At 45.0% G+C, this 19,861-nt stretch overlaps 1 protein-coding gene across 1 annotated transcript in view; it reads left to right on the forward strand.

Annotated features, from left to right (window-relative positions):
• Positions 1 to 884: 884 nt before the first annotated feature.
• Positions 885 to 19,861, forward strand: part of SKAP2 (src kinase associated phosphoprotein 2) — a 147,006-nt gene continuing 128,029 nt past the window's right edge. Inside the window, exon 1 of the mRNA XM_084620992.1 lies at positions 885 to 1,130. Coding sequence (XP_084477118.1) covers positions 1,082 to 1,130 — 49 coding nt within the window. The 5' untranslated portion in view covers positions 885 to 1,081. The remainder of the gene's footprint in view (positions 1,131 to 19,861) is intronic.

The following is a 19,861-nucleotide window of genomic DNA, read 5'->3' on the forward strand; positions in this document are numbered from 1 at the left end:
TTTAATATTCCAATTGACTTATTTTGTAATTATATGGTAAAATCACAAAGTAAGATATTTTTCAGTAATAGTGAGCTGTGACACTTGTATTTTTATGTCTGATTTTGTAAGCAAGTAGTTTTTAACTGAGGAGGGGGTATGCAAGAGAAATCAGACTCCAGAAAGGGGTACAGTAGTCTGGAAAGGTTGAGAGCCATTGGTCTAGGATTGTACCTAAGGTCAGAATGGTTGTTCTCTTCCTCCTTCTCAGCAGAGATGCCTGTGCATCCCCCAATCCAGCACAGAGAGTGAAGAAATGCAGATTACAATTTGGGTCAGTCTCTGTCCCTCCTCCCTTGTACCCTGCTCATCCTTCCCTCCCCACCCCCGCCTCCTCTCCTGCACTGCACCCTTCTCCTGCCTCTCTGCCCCCCACCTACCTCCCCCATTGCACCTGTTCCTCCCTCCCCGCCTCCCTCTTCCTCTGCCCGCTCATTCTCCTCCGCCCCCCCGTTTCTATCCTTCTCGCCCCGGCTCCCGGCTCCCGGCCCTGGGGGGGGCTAAGCGAGCGGTCAGCCTCTGCCTGGCGGGATGCGCTTTACAGCCGGGGCGGAGCACAGAGAGGCAAAGTGGGGGACCCGAGTAACGCGATGGGCGGGGCGGGGGGGAGGGAGCGGAAACAATGAACCAATCAGCGACGGAAGCCCCGTCCCAGCGGGCGGCAGGCCAATGAATCGGCTTGGGCGCCATTTTTGATTAGGGTAGCGGGACGGCTCCTCCGCTCAGGCCTCTTTGAACATTATGCCCACATTAAAAATGGAGGCAGTTGTGGTCACGTGAGGGGGACCACGCCGGCTCTGCTTGGGGCAGGGCTAAGTGGGAGCCGAGCAGCGGGTGTAACGCCACAACCCTGAGCCTGACCGAGGCGGAAGCGCATGCGCGGCCGAACTGAAGCGGAGAGAGGAGAGTAGCGAGCAGCCCCGCCCCGTCTTGCTCCTGAGGTTTCAATGACTTCCCCCTGCTGAGCCTGGGGGCGGGGCTGTCACTTCCTCCCTCCTGGGTCCGAGGCCAGCAGCTGCCCTCCCTGCCCTCCTCACTCAGCATGCGAAGCCCACCCGCCCTTCCCGAGGACGTCGTCAGCCTCCTGGCAGGTAACCCGGGAGGGGGCTCCCAGGAGGTGGGGGGAGGGGAGGGGAGGGGGCTGGGGCAGAGGAGCAGACATGGGGGGCTGGCGTGGGAAGGAGGGGTGGTGGGGGCAGAAGGGGTGGGAAGGAAGGGTGGCAGCTGCACCTCCAAGAATGGTGGGTTATTTTGCATTTATTAGGTGGATTGATTCGTTTCTGTGTTTGCTTGTCATCACACGCTTCCAGTGTGGTGCTTGCAGCAGCGGGGAGTGTTGGTGATTGGAAGGGGAGAGTACAGGACTGAGAGGAGAGTAGTGGTGCAGGTGGCAGGGTGGTAAGAAGCTGTGATGCCAAAAAATGGGGTTTTTTTATTTGTAAATTTAAAAAAAAAAATCTTTATTTTAGGGGCTTGTGGTATTTCTGAAAGTAGTTTCTCCTTTAATGGTGAAAAGGCCACTCCTCATTTGTGCGGTTTTATAATCTTTTCCTTCCCAATTATTTTTTTTGTATTTAAAGTTCCCCCGCAGGCTCTGTTTACTTTGATTATGCTCTTTTTTAAAAAAAATAAATAAAATATCTGCCTTCTATTTCAGTACAGCTGAAATGAGGAAGGACAGGTCTGCTTCTTACTTCCTCGGTCTCTCACACACAATATATACTCTGTCTACTTATTCCTGATTTTCCATTTTTACATATTGTTTGCTTAGATTATATTTACAAATAATATTCAAACATGTACATGCATGTGTCTCTGCACACTTTCCTGCAACTGCTCAATAATGTGCTTTCACTTATTTTGGAGAGAGAAACTAGGGGTGAGATGGTTCTTCAGTCTTCATGCCAGTTTTGATGCCTGGCCCCTTTGCTGAAACTGACAAGGGTACTAACAATGTTGTAGCCATGTTGGTCCCAGGACCTGAAGAGATCTGTGAAAGCTCAAAAATCTTGTCTTTGGGCAGGTCTACAGTACCATTTAATTTATGTCCCTCTGAGGGTTAAACCCCCTCCGGCCCCCGAGCCACACAGGTTTTGCACTGTCCACAGCGGTCCTATGACAGCAGGAGATGCTCTCCCACTGACATCGCTTATGATTCTCGCCGAGGTGGAGTACTTTTGCCAGCGGCAGAGCACTCTCACTAAGGGATAGCGCATCTTCACCAGACATGCTATAGCAGCGCAACTGTGTTGATGTAGCGCTGTAAGTTAGACTTGCCCTTTGTCGCCAACAGAAGTCAGTCCAATAAAAGATGTTACCTCACCCTCCTTTTCTCTCTAAGGATATGAACAGTGATGTAAAAACCTGTCCACCAATTAGGGGCTTATATTGGAATGAATGGATAGTGAAGCAGCCATCATGTGACCAAAATTTGGTCACTACTGACCTTGGCTGGATCCTAACCAGTGAGTTGAAAGGTACCTCATCTAAATCTTTGAGAAACATAGTTGGTCTAGAGCAGGGGTGAGGAACCTACGGCCCGCAGGCCGGATCTGGCCCGTGGCAGGTCTCCCCGCCATAGGCCGGAAACCCCAAGCTTCACTGTGGGGGGAAGCTAGGGTTGCCAGGCTGTTAAAAGTCCATTTGGCTCCATGCGGCTTCCGGAAGCTACCGGCATGTCCCTGTGGCCCCTATGAGCAGGGGCAATCAGGGAAGCCCAGCGTGCTGCCCCAAACCCCATTGCCAGCTCTGAAGCTCCTATTGGCCAGAAAACCCCTGGCCACTCTGCCTAGGGGCCAGACATAGCGGCTGCTTCTGGGAGCAGCGTGGAGCCTTGGCAGGCAGGGATCCCCAAGCCTCTGCACCTCTCCCTGTGTGGCCTACAACTGTGTTTTTTTGTGGGTCAGTGGCCCTGTTAGAAAAAAGGTTCCCCACCCCTGGTCTAGAGATCCTTTTGGCAGTTTAAACATGCCCCAAAACCAATAAAACAGAAAAATGTATTAGTTCATAGGAAAACAATATAGTCCTAGATCACCTGGCTTAATTCAAATGTTACTGTGTTGGTGCATCACATATTGTTTCAATAAAATGTGAGAGATTATGGTGTGGCTATGTAGGTGTTTATATGGACATGATGAAGTGTGATGAACTGACTACTAAGGAATACTTTCTCACCACAGAAGATGACCAGCAATAGTCTACATAAAAGAGGCTTTAGAATGGTTTGAGGTATACTTTGTTATGCGTAAGATTTACACTAGTGTACTTGATTTCCTTTTCCCCCCCTCTCCCCGCAGCACTAAATAGCTTATTGTTACTGATTTGGGGTAAGTTATACATCTCAAAACTCAGGATTTTTTAATTCGCTTTGGAAAAAACTACTTCAGTTTGAATGGTTAAAGCACTGGAGAACTTTGTTTCTATTCCTGGTTATGACAGACTTCCACATGACCGTGGTAAAGACACTTAAACCATATTCTTCACATTCTAGTGCTTTAAATCCACACTTGGGCACCTGAAGAAATGGCCTGAATTTCACAGGGACAGAGTACTTACATCTCCCACTAGTTTTAGTTCAGTACCACTTAAAATCAGGCTACTTATTTAGGTGCTTAATGTTAAGGAGGCAGGTTTGCAAAGTAGATTCAGAAAGGTTAAGGCTATGTGGTGTCTGAGTGTAATTAATCTTTGTAAAAAATATTGGCCTAGAACCCCTTTGCTCTGCAGTAAAATCATCTGGAGGAAGGAAATCTCTATGAAGTTACCTTGTAATATTAGGGGCAGGAGGGGAAGGTTTGTTAACATCCCTCCCCCCCCCCCCATCCCCCTGGAATAGGCTGCAGACTCCAAACCTGGAAAATTTCCAGGGATCCACAAGGTTCTACAGGAGGGGACCCAGGGGCATCCTCATGAAAGTTTTGCTTCTGGACACCCTGCAGCTTCCACCCTCCTGAAGTGCTGCTGGGAACTCCTCTTGGACATGGCTGCCCATGAGATCTAAGGGGATCTATGCAGATGAGACAATACAGTCTGAGTTTGTATTATTTCTTCTAATAATGTGCACCCTCTTCCTCCCCGCCCATCCTGTTTAGTCTCCACTCTCTCCCCCAGCACAGACTGCTTGAAGAGGCCTCTATAAGGCTCAATGAGGCAGCGCTGCAGAGGCAGCTAATGCCTCTCCTGTACAGGCTGGGAGGTCAGCTGTACATGGAGGCTCTCATTGATTATAGTGACTGAAATGCAAAGTTGACTGTCAATAAATACCTAGTCAGTCTGTAAAATACCCTTGGGTTACAGTTTTTTAGATATTTAAAAATGTTAGTCTCTAAGGTGCCACAAGTACTCCTTTTCTTTTTGCGGATACAGACTAACACAGCTGCTACTCTGAAACCAGTTCTTCTATGGTGAAATGAAGCTGTACTTTTTACAAGGACTATCTTCAGTAAACAAGTTTAAGGACAAAGTGATGTGGGTTTTTAAACTTTTCTTAAAATAGTTTAAAATTTAGTACAACAAGAACAATATCTAGATCTTTAAGTTACAGTGGAAGACATATTTACGGTTTAAGTTCACACTCTGGTTTAATCAGAGTACTTGACGGAAAGCGTACTTAACACTTGTTCATCTCCTAGCTCTTTCTGAGCATAATAAAACTTGTATAGAGTTGAGAGACTATTCAGTTGGTTAGACATGATACTTAAGAATTCTGAGGGACAAGGGGGTGAGTAATAACAGATATTGTCTCATTAACCATTACAGACATGTCTGTCCTTTGAATTGTGGTGGGGAGAAAAAGCCTTGAGGGCATAGATTGCTATTCAGTTGAAAACTTCACTCCTGTGTGCTTTTCCTAGAAAAAATAGGATAGCTTATTTAAACAACCCAACTGTCACAGGGCAAGCACACCCATCCCCTTTTGGGGCAGGGTGAGGATTATTTCCCCCACAGCTGAATCTTGGCAATCTTCCTGGGTCTTGGTACAGTGTGGCCTAGGGGTAAGTCAATAGGACTGCCCTCTCAGGGCTGTGTGGCCTAGTGGCCAGTCAGGGGAGTTGGCCACAACCTGGGGGTGGGTGGCAGCCAGGTAGGGGGACCCAGGCCCTCCCTGCTCCACCAGATCCCAGCTCAGGGTCCTGGTAGTGGCAAGTGTGCTCACCAGTGGTTCAGCAGGGAAACCCATCCAAAACACACTGACACCACCCAGCACAATGACTAGTGTACTGTGCTACTTCCTACCCTGTCCCTGGTGCAGTGGTCCTGGCATCTCCAAGTTCTTGGGCTCCTCAGCCTGTGTGGCTCCCAGCAGGTCCATTACTCCTTGGGCATCTGCAGGAGCTTGGGCATTCACCTGGGTCTCAGCACCCCTGGCTTCTACTACCCAGGGCCTCAGTATTTCCCAGTCTGGCATATACAACATATATCCTCCCTTCTTAACAGTCTACTCTGAGCTGGGCTGATCTCTTTTATACCTGGTCTCCAGCTGGAACATGACCAGCAGGGCCGAGGGGCGTGGCCTCCTTGGCCCAAAGGGTGGAGTTAACCCTGGCAGTACCAGTGCCCCACCATACCAACAGATACTTCATACAGGTCATATACAAAAAAGCTATGTTAAAAGTTATTTAAGTTGCAAAGTTGATAGTTAAGCACTTTGAAAATTAGGAAATACTAGAGCTGAGGTTGCACAAGCAATCTCTATTCACCCCCCCCCCCCATACACCCCAGTGTGTGCTTTATGGTACTGTCTTTAATTATATGATCACATGCTTTTTTTTTTTTGCACAGGACACTAGCCTCATTCTCTACACTGTCTAGGCGGTAGTTGAGAGAAGAGGCAGCGGTTCAGTATCTTTATCTTCATTAAATTAGTAACTCCTACCTTATTTACTGCACACCATCCAAAGTCTGCAATGCATTATTCGTCTCGGCCTTTTCTATGGTGCTTATTAATGTAGTGTTCAAGTGGCTCACAAATACTGATGAATTCATCTCTGTATTATCCCCATTTTACACATGGGGAAACTGAGAAAGAAACATGTCTGAGGCCACACACTGAATCAGTGGAGAGCCAGGGTTAGAATGCAAAACGCTCTGTCTCCAAACCATGTACTTGTTTCTCCAGACCATGCTGCCTTACTGTCAGAGAGGTGCTTCCATTGACTTCAGTTGTAGTTGTGACTACTCAGCACTTCTGTATATCAGACCTCAAGGGAGAGAAACACAATCAGGGACTTACTACCTATGAACAGTTCAGGCTATATAAATTGCAAAACAGCATGTCAAAGTCATATTCAGGACTCACATAATTTGTCAGACTACTCTGTTTATTAGCAAAGCGCTTTGCCAATGCACCCAGATATGTGAGCCCCTCTCTGAGGCTCATTCTAACTTATTTATACAATTAAGCCAAAGCCAATTTAACATAAGAGACAAAAGGAAGCAGAAACTGACAAATATACATACATATCTTATTTGCATACTAAAGTTTACCAATCTCCTAGCTCAGTAGGAGCTCTAAGTTAATTAGTTTGAAGACCCATTGTCTCACACTCCTTAATGTTTCTCTTCCTGACAACTATATTTCAACAAACCCTTCAAGTAGCATTTCTTTAATGAATTATAATTTCAGTATAATTCATTCTACTTCACAAGCACATAGAGTTCCTATTGCAGAGACAGCATAGAACTGAGTTCTCCTGACTGGCGTTCATTTGCTTTAACCATGGAACCATTCCTTTTCTACCCAGTTGTCTCTAGCCTCATTTTCTATCCACTTCTTCCAACTTCTGCAACAAAGGAAGAGATCCTACAAACTTTCTCATTCACTTCATAACCCAGATTGGTGCACTGTACAGTGTACATTTATCTTGTACACTGAATAAGTCAGGGGTCCCTTGGAAAAATAGTATGTGATTATGTAATTAAAGATTGTGATAATGCATACACACAAGAGGAATGAATTAAGTTGCATCGTCAACTTTATTTCCTAACTTTTGAATGCTTGACTTTGCAACCTAAATAACATTCTTATCTCTTTTTTCAATGCAAAAAGGTTTTAAAAAATTATCTTGTGAGCAACTGTTCAACCTGTGCCATTGTGTATCATTGGTAGGGTTTAACACTGAACCTTCAGCATTGCAGAACAGCGTGAGCTACAGGAATGACTATACATTGGTTGGAAGCAGGAGAAAGCTGTTCCTGTAAAGTAGGAGGAAGGGCCACTGTGGCAAAGTGCTTGTTGCAAGGGGTGGCCAGGGGAAGCCCAGTCCAGATCTCTTTCTCTTTTCTTTGTGTGGGGGTGGTGGTGATGAGCTCTTTACCTATGTGGTGCCCCCACGGGGGCAGAGATGGGTGGGGCCATGCTCTGTGTCCATAAGGGGAGGCAGGGCCCAGTATAGTGCTCTCTCTCCTCTTCCCTCTCTTGAGGAAGTTGTCTGCTCCTGGGGTTCCCAGTGCAGTATCAGTTGGTGCTGCTGCTTCTGTGGCAATGTGGGCCTGGCCTTATACTGAAATATTCATGTTAAACTGTTATTTTGCTATGTTGCCAAAATCGTGTTCACTATACAAACAGCAGAAGGGAAATTGCTGTTTAAAAATTTTTATTTTTTCAGCCAAATTTAAGAGAATTCCCTAGGATAAAGAAAAGGCATTTCTCTAGCACCAGGACTTTTTCTTCCTGATGAATGTCAAAAGACATCTGCAAATGTTGGAGGTGTTAAACCATCCCTAAAGAAGTCAAATGTTTCCTAATGAAAACTATTAGGCAACTGAAATATAGAACTTGCTACCATATTCCTTATAATTTAGGGTCATGGTCCTCCTTGAAAGCATGATGGAACTTTATAATACCTTTTGCATAAAGAATGACATTTGCTTCATTGTTGACCCATATTAGTGGAAAGAGATTTTATTTTCTCATAACTCTTTGATTCACATTCCATAAATTTTGGCTTCTGCTTAATCCAGAAGTTATTTTGGAGGTGTCTGCTTCCCAACAAATGTACATTTTCTGCTACTACCTACTCCACAAATTATGGTGTACAGAATGCCTACCTCCATGGTTTTGATTGCAAATAGTTTCTGAATTTCACTGAGTTTTTTAGATGTTTTGGGGTAATGGGGATTTCAGTCTGGGAAGAAAAGAATTCTGTTTCTGTTTTGAAGAGATCTTGTTGCTCCTGTGCAATGCATAAGTGATCTGTGTCTCAAACTCATGATGTCCAGGGTTACAATAAGGGTACCGCCAGCTTTTCATGTGTTGTAAGTACCTATGAAATGGTAACTTCTCTATTCTAATATTAAAAAAGTTAAAGAAGTTTTTGTAACTAATGTGTTAAGTATGACTCTGGCAGACCAAGTGCCAGCTCATGCCAAGGCCCCTAGGCCTCAACAAAATATTGACAAATGCATAGCTGGAAACCAGTCTGGCTCATTTGTGTGTTAGCATTGTTAAAATAGATGTTAAGTTTCTAAGAATGTGTTTAGTGTTTAGACTTTATGAAGTGCTTGTAGGATGCTGCATATAGTAATCTCACTTGTAACATCTGTACCCCATGGTATAAGGTTATATTGAGTGTTTGCACTGTAAACCTCTGTAATTGTATAAGTCATCAAACAGGAAAGGAGCATTAATTCATGTAAAATTCTGGCTTTCTACTGAAGGGGTTAGGTCCTGCCCACCAAAATCAAATGAGCCATTGTGAAACATAAAAAAAACAAAGGCTTTATTAATAGCTCCCCCCCACACCCATGAAGAGGAGACATACTTGTGGACTCCTCCCATCAGCATGAACTCTGGGGGAAGGGAATAAAAATCCCTGACAAGAAGAAACTGGATCTCTATGTTGCTTGGACTTTGAAAGCGCAAGTTTTCTATGCATAAGCAAGGGATCCCCAGCTGCTTCGTTTAGGTTAGTCCTTGAGGACACACAGAACTTTCATATTACAGCCGCTTCTATCACCTTTTGAAACTTAAATCTATAATAGGATTGGCTGCAGGTGGTGTTTGGTATAGGATCTAAGGTGCAATTGACCTGGGATAAGTGACTGGTTCTTTGGGACTGGGAGTAAACTGAATACTGTTGTGATTTTTTTTTTTTTAAAGTGTAAGGGACTGTCTGTCAAAAAGGCAAACTTGCCTGGGTGGCAAGTAGGGTTGGTAGACATCCGGTTTTTGACCGGAACAGGTGGTCAAAAAGGGACCCTGGTGGCTCCAGTCAGCACCGCTGATTGGGCTGCTAAAAGTCCGGTTGCAGTGCAGGCAGGCTCCCTACCCAGCTCTGCATGGCTCCTGGAAGCGGCGACATGTCCCTCTGGCTCCTAGCTGCAGGGGCGGCCAGGGAGACTCTGCGTGCTGCCCCTCCACCGCCCCGAGCGCCAGCTTCACAGCTCCCATTGGCCGGGAACGCGGCCAAGAGGAGCTGCAGGGGCAGTGCCTGCAGCTGGGGGCAGCATGCAGAGCCACTTGACTGCGCCGTGCCTAGGAGCCAGAGGGACATGTCGCTGTTTCCAGGAGCTGCCTGAGGTGAGTGCCAACCAGAGCCTGCACCCTGAATCCCCTCCCGCTCCCCTGTCCCAGCCCTGAGCCTCCTCCTGCACACAAACTCCCTCTTGGAGTCTGCACCCTCTCCTGCACTCCGCACCCCTGCCCCAGCCCTGAGCCTCCCTCCTGCACCCTAACCCCCTCATCCCTGGCCCCACCCCAGAGCTTGTACTCCCAGCCCAGAGTATGTATCCCCTCCCGCACCCCTGCCCCAGCCCAGAGCCCCCTCCTGCACCCTGAACCCCTCAATTCTGGCCCCACTTCTGAGCCCGCACTCCCAGCCCAGAACCTATACCCCCCCCACACTCCTGCCAGAGCCTGGAGCCCCCTCCCAAACTCTGAACTCCTCGACCCCAGCCCAGAGCCCCCTCATGTACCCCTCATTCCTGGCCACACCCCAGAGCCTGCACCCCCAGTCGGAGCCTGCACCACATCCCCTGCCCCAGCCCAGTGAAAATGAGAGAGTTAGCAAGGGTGGGGGAGAGCGAGTGACTGGGGGGAGATAGAGTGAGTAGGGGGCAGGGCCTCTGAGAAGCAAGTGGCGTGGCTGCTGGGAAATGGGTGGGGCAAGGTTGTTCGGCTTTCTGCAAATAGAAAGTTGGCAACCCTAGTGGCAAGATAGACAGGAGAACCCAAGGGGACTGTCTGTGACTCCATGTTAAAACTGTTACAGTGCTTGAGGAATTTATACTTGATACGTGGATGGTGAAATCTAAGTATAGAATTCACAACCAGTTTGGGGTTTGTGGCCTGCTTCTTAACAGTCTGCCCTGAGGTTGGTACTCACTCTCCTGTGCCTCTCCAGGCAGCTTAGACACCAGTATAGTCTTGGCAGGATTCACATGCCACAGGTCTGCTGGGTTTATAGCTCGTACCCCAGTGCTATTAGAAGTTTTAGCTTGATATTGAGAGTTTTTAAAGGCTAAAGAATAGACTCAGTGAGTGAATCACAGTCATATGATGGTCTTGACAGAAAAGACCTTGAAAAGTTATGCAAGGAGAGGGGAATATCCCTGTAATGGTGTGTACCTACCCCGCACTGGTTCAGCAGGGGCTAATTACACTCTGTGGGATGAGGAGGCCAGGCCCCCTTATCCCTGCTGGGCATGCTCCAGCTGGAACCAGGATAAAAAAGGGAGCAGCTCAGCCCATTCTGGGCTGAAGATTGTCATATGCGGCTTGGAGGGCCAGTAAATTTGGCTACCCCTGTTTTATACAATTAGTCTCTATACAGAAGTTTGAAAGGAGTCAGGTGTCTCAGAAATATGACAGGCATGCTAAAGGAAGATCTTTGACACAGGTGATTTGGTGTTGATTCCAGAGAAGAACAAAATGCAAGATTTTTGGGAAGGACATCTTGAGGTGATAGAGGGAATGAAGTCACTTATAAGGAAACCCCCATGGCAAGGAGGAGGGCAAACAGTAGATGTGAATATATTGAAAGCTTACCTGCGTGGCAGGGTGGACTGGAGTACCCAAGGGGACTGTCTGTGACTCTATGGTAAGGCAGTTATAGTGCTTGAGGAGTTTGCATTTGATAGTTGGTGACATCTAAGTATAAAACTCACAGCCAATTTGGGATTTGTGCTCCACTTCTTCACAGTCTGCCCTGAGTTTGGTTCTTATGCTCCTGAGCCACTCCAGACAGCTTGACAATAAGATTCATCCTTTTCAGGATGTTAAGAAAGCCAAGTACTGATTTTTTTTCCCCCGTCCCCCTCGTTTCCTGCTGCATTTCTTCCACTGAACAAAAATTCCTCATCAAAATCTACTACAAGATTTTGTCTCCCAGGTTCTCTCCTGAGCAGCTGCTCATCACTCAGCTTTATGTTCTGAATTTCCAGTGATCTTTTCCAGATTGCCACATTTCACCGCAAGTCCCTTATTTTTTTCTTCAAATGAAGATAATTTATCCAGCATCCCAAAGCAGCTTCCTAAGACTAGGCATCATAGGGATGGAAGACGCATGAGGCACAAGATGGTGGATCAGGTGCATGGATTAAGGAAGTCTAATTTATCATATTTACTTTTTGCTGTTGGGCACTGCAGCAGTTATATTCTTCATCTGTCCTCAGAAACCAGTCATCCTTCTCTTACCTCCTCATCAGCTGTTGCTGGACATGTGCCTTCCCTTCCCTATCATAAAAAAACTCAGAATAATTTTTGTACATTAGTTTTAAAACATAAACATCCATACAATTATTTATTGTAATGCATAATTTTCAGGCTGATATTGCTGAAATTAATGTTCATTGTAAAAGAATCCCAGGGTTATGTGCATATCTGAGTAGACATATCTTTGCAGCTGTTAATATGCATTTGAACAGTACTGGAATGGGACTGGAAACAGTGAGGTAAAGAGCCCTACACAAGCTTCCTAGTAAGAAATAGCCTCCAGTGATTTGAAACATTGTTCAGTTGTGTCTGCCATAAATTTGAGAATAAGTGTCATGTGAGTGGTAAAAATGGCATAGACTATTTTTTATACACTCATTACTCACTTACATGCCACGTTAATTGAAAAAGACAAACTATCTTTCTCATCTGACTAAGTTTACGTTTCTTTTCTAATCACATGTCAACAAACCACAATAGATGCAGTATAATGTGGCATATTGTGTAAATCTTAGGTTAATCCTTAAGATTGTTTACTGTAGCTCATTTGGAATCATGTTGTAAACTGATCTTGATTTGTATTAGTGTGCTGCTTTTCAAGAACTCCTTAACATTTTAGAGCCTGATCTTCGGTCATCTCTGAGGGGCATGGGGTGTAGAGAAGAAAATGTTCCAATCACCATATGGTGAGATTAGAACTTTGTCCTGAATGTAATTTATTTGAAATGTCCTAGCTGTTTGATTTCAATTGAGGATCTGAGCAATCTATGTGTGCTTTTGCTCTGTAAATCATTGAAGGGAATTGCTGGTTGTTTATTTTATCAGTAAATTCATTTTATGTTGGTAGTAATATAGAAAGATGGTCTTGCTTATGGTGGTTTAAGATACAACTGGACTGCCCATAAAAGATTCTATGTGGCAAAAGAAAGGTCTAAATACTTGTCAGCCTATACTAATGCACTGTTTTCGGCTAGCTGTCTTACAGTGGCAAGTCTGTCTTCATTCTTCTTTTGTAACAGATATGTTGTTGCTGTATAAATACAAATGTAAATCAAAACATGACAAGTAGCATGTTCAATGTGATCCAATATTTATTTAGCAAACTCTAGGAAGAAATTTTCCAAACCATCCGATGGTCTTCCTTGTGAGGGAAAAGAGCAAATGTTGCATGCATTGCAAATCGTGATTTATAGCACAAATGCAGAGGCAGCTTCAGAGGTGGTTGTCTGATAGGGAATAGGTCTAAAGTCAATTTATAGTAGATTTCTGTGCAAATTCTGAAGTCAGCTTGGTTAATTGCTTCCTAAAATTAGACCTAGTGCTATTAAGAGATATTGTGGCTGGCCATACTTCCAAAGTATATCTCCTATAATATGTTTACTTCAAGTAGAGCAGATATTTACTCGATTTAGTAATATACAATGCAAACAGCTGTGTTAGGTATGAAATGATTGTATCCTTGCAGAGCTGAAAGCCAGGCTGCAGAAGCATGTTCAGACGGCCACAATTTTTTTGTGATTTGTAGATTTTTATATTTTCCCATTTGTATAGTTTTCTTAGCAGAATCCTGAAAAACCTTATGTGAGTAGACTTCATGCACAAGAATAATTGTTGACTTCATAAAACTCCTCAGCATAAGACATTGACCACTCGCATGAATGAGGTTCTGAGGGATTGGGCCTTCTGTTTGTATTCTGCCTCCAGAAATTGGAAAATTCCCAAATTTGCCTGTGTAGACCCACTGAAATACTGTGATGCCCAAGTCCTCACTATATGTTTATATTGATAATTGCAAACAAAAATAACTCTGACTTAAACATTTCTACACAAAGGATAAATATAAATTATAAACAAAATAAAAATGTCTTTTAAAATTTTGATTGGTTATACCTATTGGCAATCAAGTTTTAAACTAAATAAACCATTTGATTAATTACAAATGAGTTAGTACCATATTTTAGTCCCCTGTCTCTTTTCTATCAGTTTGTAGTCTTTTTTGACAGCAATTTGTGAGTCAGATCTTATCAGTTAGATCTTTCAGTGCTGCATCTAGCGTTCATTTCACTCTAGAGTACTTCAGACAAGGTTAAGATAATTAAATATAAACAGCAGCAAAACAAACACTGTTATTAACATTAATTATTTCAGGGTTTGTATGTTAACTTTCTTTAGATAAGTTGGTGTGGAATAGTTTCTCCATGTCTATTCATCTTTGTAATTATAGTGCTAAATATAAACTGTCAGCAGAGGACCTCTGGCTCTTTTTGTTGCAGAAATATGGATTATATAGCATGTGCATACTTCTTGCCCTCAGGTCTGTCAGTGTGTGATAGAAGCAATCAAAATGTGTGAGAATAATGACTGAAAAGGGCAACAGCTGTGTTTTTGTTCAATGTCTCACTGTAACTGACAAATTATAATTGTTTAACTATAAAACCTGTTTTAAGAGGCTTTCTCACTGTTTGAATTAAACTAGTTGTTTTAAAAAGCATTTAAACAGAGATGCCATCATGTGCAACCATAAGGAACTCCCACATGTGTCAGCAGCAGGGTTTGAATCCAGGACCTTCAGATTCTCACCACGGACCTCTAATTAGGGTTGCCAACTTTCTAATTGCACAACAATGACACCCTAGCCCCACCCCTTCCCTGAGGCCCCATTCCCCCTCCCTGTCATTTCCCCAAGGCCCTGGCCCCCACTCACTACATTCCCCCTCCCTCGGTGGCTTGCTGTCCTCACCCTCACTCACTCACTGGGCAGGGTTTGGGGTGCGGGAGGGGAGTGAGGGCTCTGTATGGGGGTACAGGCTCTGGGGTGGGACCGGGGATGAGGGGTTTGCGGTGCAGGCTGGGGAGTGGGGCAGAGGTGTTCAGGGTGTGGGAGGGGGCTCTGGGCTGGGGCAGGAGGGGGTGAGGGCTCTGTCTGAGGGTATGGACTCTGGGGTGGGGCTGGGGATGAGGGGTTCAGGGTGTGGGAGGAGGCTATGGGTTGAGGAGCTGAGGGCTCTGTCTGGGAGTGCGGGCTCTGGAGTGAGGCCAGGGATGAGGGGTTTGGGGTGCAGGAGGAGGCTGTAGGCTGGGGGATGGGGCAGAGGGTTCAAGGTGTGGGGGGGGCTCTGGGCTAGGGTAGGGGGTTGGAGTGCAGGGGGATGTGGGCTCCATCTGGGGGTGCAGGCTCTGGCGTGGGGCTGGGGATGAGTGGTTTGGGGTGCAGGAAGGGGCTCTGGGTTTGGGGGGGCTCAGGGCTGGGGCAGTGGGTTGGGGCTCGGCGTTGGGGTGCAGGCTTACCTCTGGCAGCTCCTGACCAGTGGTACAGCAGGGGGGCTAAGGCAGGCTTCCTGCTGGTCCTGGCTCTGTGCTGTGCCCCGGAAGTGGCCATCAGGTCCAGCTCCTAGGCGGAGATGCGGCAGGTTGCTCTGTGCACTGCTCTCACCTGCAGGCACCGTCCCTGCAGTGTGATGCCGGTGCTCGGGGCGGGGGCAGCGTGCAGAGCTGTGGCCCCCACACCTAGGAGCCGGACCTGCTGTCCGCTTCCGGGGCGCAGCGCAGAGCCAGGATAGGTAGGGACTAGCCTGCCTTAGCTCCACAGCACCGCCGACCAGACTTTTAATGGTCCAGTCAGTGGTGCTGACCGGAGCCCCCAGCGTCCCTTTTCAACCGGGTGCTCCGGTTGAAAACCGGACACCTGGTCACCCCCATCTCTAATGCTTGAGTTAAAGATATCCTTTGAGTGGACCAGATTTTTGAGGGGTGTGGTGTATACTTTGCCAGTGGATTACACAGCTGTTTTCCACACAGCAGTAGAATGTTGGGGGTCAGGATTTCAGGAATCTGTTCCTGCCCTTGGGAAGGGAGAATGAACTAGTGGTTAGAGTAGCAGTTACAAGCATTGGCTCATTCAGCCCAAGAGGCAGTATGGCTAAGTGGGTGAGACTTGTATCTGTCATATTAGAGATCTGAGGTCTAGTCTCAGTTCCAGCGTAAATGATCTCGAGCAAAACATCTCTGTTAGGTTTTTTATGGAATGGGGGAATCGGAGGCTGCTCTAGCTAGCTGGGCCTAATCTGCTGCCCTAGGCCTATGAGGAGAGGGGCGGTACATTGGAGCTTTGCCTAGTGTGGCAGATTGTGTTGAATGGCCTCTGGGGAGGATGATACTTGCTTCCCTCTTAAATGTAGGGGTATGAGGCCCTGTTCAGTAATAAAGACTATGAAGTGCATAGAAATACAAACAGCAGTGACTAGAAGAGATGAGCTTAGATTTCAAGGCTTACTGGATCCCAACCCAGAGCACTTCACTCTACAGGTGTTCTGCAGGGGAGTCTGTGTCTTGTGTGTCTGCATTGCATTGTCTGTCTGTGGAGCTATGCAACAAAGGAAGATTTGACCAAAATGCAGAACATTCTACATAATCATGAGAGAGACAAGGTGGGTGAGGTAATACCTTTTATTGGACCAACTTCTGTTGGTGAGAGAGACAAGCCTGTGAGCTTACACAGAGCTCGTCTTCTGGTCTGGGGAATGTACTCAGAGTGTCTGAGTGAAATACAAGGTGGCACAGATTGTTTAGCATAAGTAGTTAACTCATAACAGTACTTATACTAAACAATCCGTTCCACCTTGTATTTAGCTGTGACACTGAGTACATTTCCCAGACCTGAAAAAGAGCTCTGTGTTAGCCTGAAAGCTTGTCTCTCTCGCCAACAGAAGTTGGTAATAGAGATATTACCTCTCTAATATCCTGGAATCAACACGGCTACAACACGGCATACATAATCGTGGGCAGCTGAAAGGTCTGAGTGTGCGTTACACTTTTTTAATATGCTATACTGTGGTACTGGCATTGAAATTTAGCTTGTATCAGGCTTCTGCCTTAGCATCCTAGAAGAGAGAGTTGGAATTTTTGTTTTGAACTTGACAGAGCATTTGTTTGTTAGCTCTGTTGCAAATATTAACAGCAATTCTAAGGAAGAGTTGTATTTGTTAGAAACTATAGGAACTTGTGCCATAATATGGTTTGAGTTGACTCTCTTCTGAAGCTCTTCTGAATGCAACTTGATTTTTCTTCTGTGCATAAGAAGGTGAACAATGATGTAAGGTGAATAGTATCTACTGTGGTATCTTAGCTTACCTCGAAAGCCCACAGGAGGGAGAGATCTATATTCCCATTGGGAAAGATCTCTCTTCCATGTCACTGCTGTTATCAATAAACAACAGATTTGTCACAATTTCATTGACTTTTTGCAAAATCCCACAATGAGAATAGATAGTGCATCCATTTCTGCATTGCTTCTATACTATTTGGAGGTTGCAAGCTTTATTTTCATCTCTGCTTTCACGTTCAGAGTTTGTCGAAAAAGGATGCATTGGATCCACAGTACAGACATTGGTCCCCAACATGTTTGAGTACGGTGCATATCCTAAGCCATAAGTAGTGTTGCCAACTTTCTAATTTCTGAAAACTGGACACTACAACAGTAGCTCCGGAACATCCTCCTGCCGTGCCTCTTCCCTGAGGCCCTGCCCATGCTCACCTCTTCCCTCGGGGCCCCACCCCGATCGCTCATTGCTCTCCTCCTTCTCCCATTGCTCCTTCCTCTCCACCCTCCCCACCTTCCAAGATGGGCTTCCTTGGCTCCCACAAGATGCAGGTAGGAGGCAGCCCCGGCTGATGACCCGGCGTCTCCCACCCACATGCGGTAACCAGATTTTTAGTGTCCGGTCAGTACATCTCACTGGACACTGAACAGGTCCTCTTTCGACTGGACTTTCCTGTCGAAAATTGGACTCCTGGCAACCCTAGCCGTAAGTGATGTTTGTTGCTCACTAATTGCAGCACATGTTCTTATCTATCAGACAGTGACTTGGATGATGGTATTTTTGCTTAGGTTTGGAATTCAACGAGAAGTAAGGTGGCCTGCAGAGTTTACTTGGAGGCTGCAGAGGCCTCGTGCTTTAGTGAATTAGATGAAGGGTTTAAAGATTACAATGTAAACATCACTTTCTGTTTATAAAAGTGACCAGCGACACTGGACTTTTGCATATTGCTATCTAAATAGCACTTCAAAGCTGCTAACTTGTTGAGTAAATATATAAAAGGCAAAGGGTTCACCAAGCTCATTTCTTCCCTCCCCTGCACACAGTAGAACCTTTGGGGTTTGATCCTGAGAATTGCTGAACACTTGCTGCTCCTGTTTGAAGTTATTGGCTATTTTGTTGCTGTCTTCAGTGGGAACAGGATCAGGCCCATTGACTTCATGGGACTCTACTTTAGGACAGCATCCCAACTGCACTTCAGAGCAAGAGGGGCAGGATCCTTGGAGCTTGTGAAAGGGTACAGACTCTAGGGCAAAGTGCTGCTCAAGTTTCTGTGAGTGGGCCTGGAGGATTCACAACTACAATAACTCACTGGCCTTTTGTTTCTGCCCTTGTGCAAAAGGTAGCACCTCAGGAGTGAGACTCAGCTACTCTAAGGGCTGCTCTGCTGCATGTGATTGGAGGGGTGGCTGGGCACCCTGTTCACTTCTCGGTGAAAAGCACTTGTTCAGATCTCCAGAAACCTTACAGATTCAAGATTTTGCCACATATTGCATGATGATAGGAATCTAATCCAAATTTCCTAAAAATGGTAATTTTTTTTTTAAATAAAGAATTGCATGGCTACATTTGTCATTGTAGTAGCGGCTAAACTAGTTTTTGAAAGCAAGAATATTTTGGCTTAATTTGTTCTGTTGCAGCACAAAATGCAAAGTGGATCATGCTTAGTTAAACTTGTCTTCATAATGAAAACTTAAAATAGGCAATTGAATACTCAAGTTAGGGAATTTAAATATAAAGTTTTATTTTAAAATAACTTTAAGTAGAATTTTTGCTTTACATTCTGCAACTAACTCTCCTATATACCAAAAATGCTCCAACCTTAACCCTGCTTTGTGTGAGCCATATAATGGGATTGAAATAATGAGTGATCTTTCATCTTATGGGCTAAATTCTTACTTCACTTACAGGTTTCAGAGTAACAGCCGTGTTAGTCTGTATTCGCAAAAAGAAAAGGAGTACTTGTGGCACCTTAGAGACTAACCAATTTATTTGAGCATAAGCTTTCGTGAGCTACAGCTCACTTCATCGGATGCTGTAGCTCACGAAAGCTTATGCTCAAATAAATTGGTTAGTCTCTAAAGTGCCACAAGTACTCCTTTTCTTTTTACTTCACTTATATGCATGCAGTGCTGTTCATTTAAGTGCAGTAGCATGTGTATAAGTGGTGGGGAAGAACTTGGCCCTCTTTGCGTATACCGAAATGTGGTAAGTATTTAACATAGCAAGTGCTGTTTGAATTTATGGTAGTAACTTTCAGGTTAGACATATAGGTTAAGTTTTGGTGTGATATAAATAACTCTTCCATAGCAGCTGTGATTATGGAAATCTGTGAAATACTAAACACTAAAACAATGCTAAGCCTTTTCATTGACGCTCTATTATATCCACAAACCACTTATATTATGGCTGTTGGAATACCATGTGGGGTGTTTTTCAGTTTGAATCCTTATGTTGGTTGACCTTGCTATCCCGACAGTGTAGTTTCTTACTACATGTAGGTGTTTGAGATGCTTCCAGTGAAGTTGCATTGAAAGTCCGGATTATCTAGTCCTGGTGCAATGTTACTGGAACTTTTGAGCACAATCATTAAGGAGTAGGGACTGCAGAATGCCCGCTGAAGTGGATGGGAGTTTAACGTAAGGAAGAATGGCAGGATTAGGTCTATTAGGCTGTAGTTAATTCAGCATGCAAATAAAATATTGTAAACTTACTGTTTTTCTCATGCCTTTTTCAATATGCAATAACATACTCATTTTGAAAACAAAAAAGAATAGGGAAATGGGTATTAATTTTGAATGATCAAACCTCTTTAGTTGGAATGGGAGAAAATACTCACGCAACCAAAACAATATTGTTTTTAAACAGTTCATTTCTAAATGCCAATATAATCAGTTTATCTTTTGCTTTAAGAATAAAAAAGGTATCTTGCAGCTCATAACTTGGGCCCTGATTCTGCAAGTGCACAGATGCTGTAAGCACATGAGTAGTTCTGTTGACTTCAATAGGATTATTCAGTTATGTAACATTAAGCGCATGTGTAACCATTTGCAGGAGCGGGCCTTGGATATCC

Source organism: Lepidochelys olivacea (genome assembly GCF_965140295.1).
Source record: "Lepidochelys olivacea isolate rLepOli2 genome assembly, chromosome: 2".
Taxonomy (NCBI): Eukaryota; Metazoa; Chordata; order Testudines; family Cheloniidae; genus Lepidochelys; species Lepidochelys olivacea.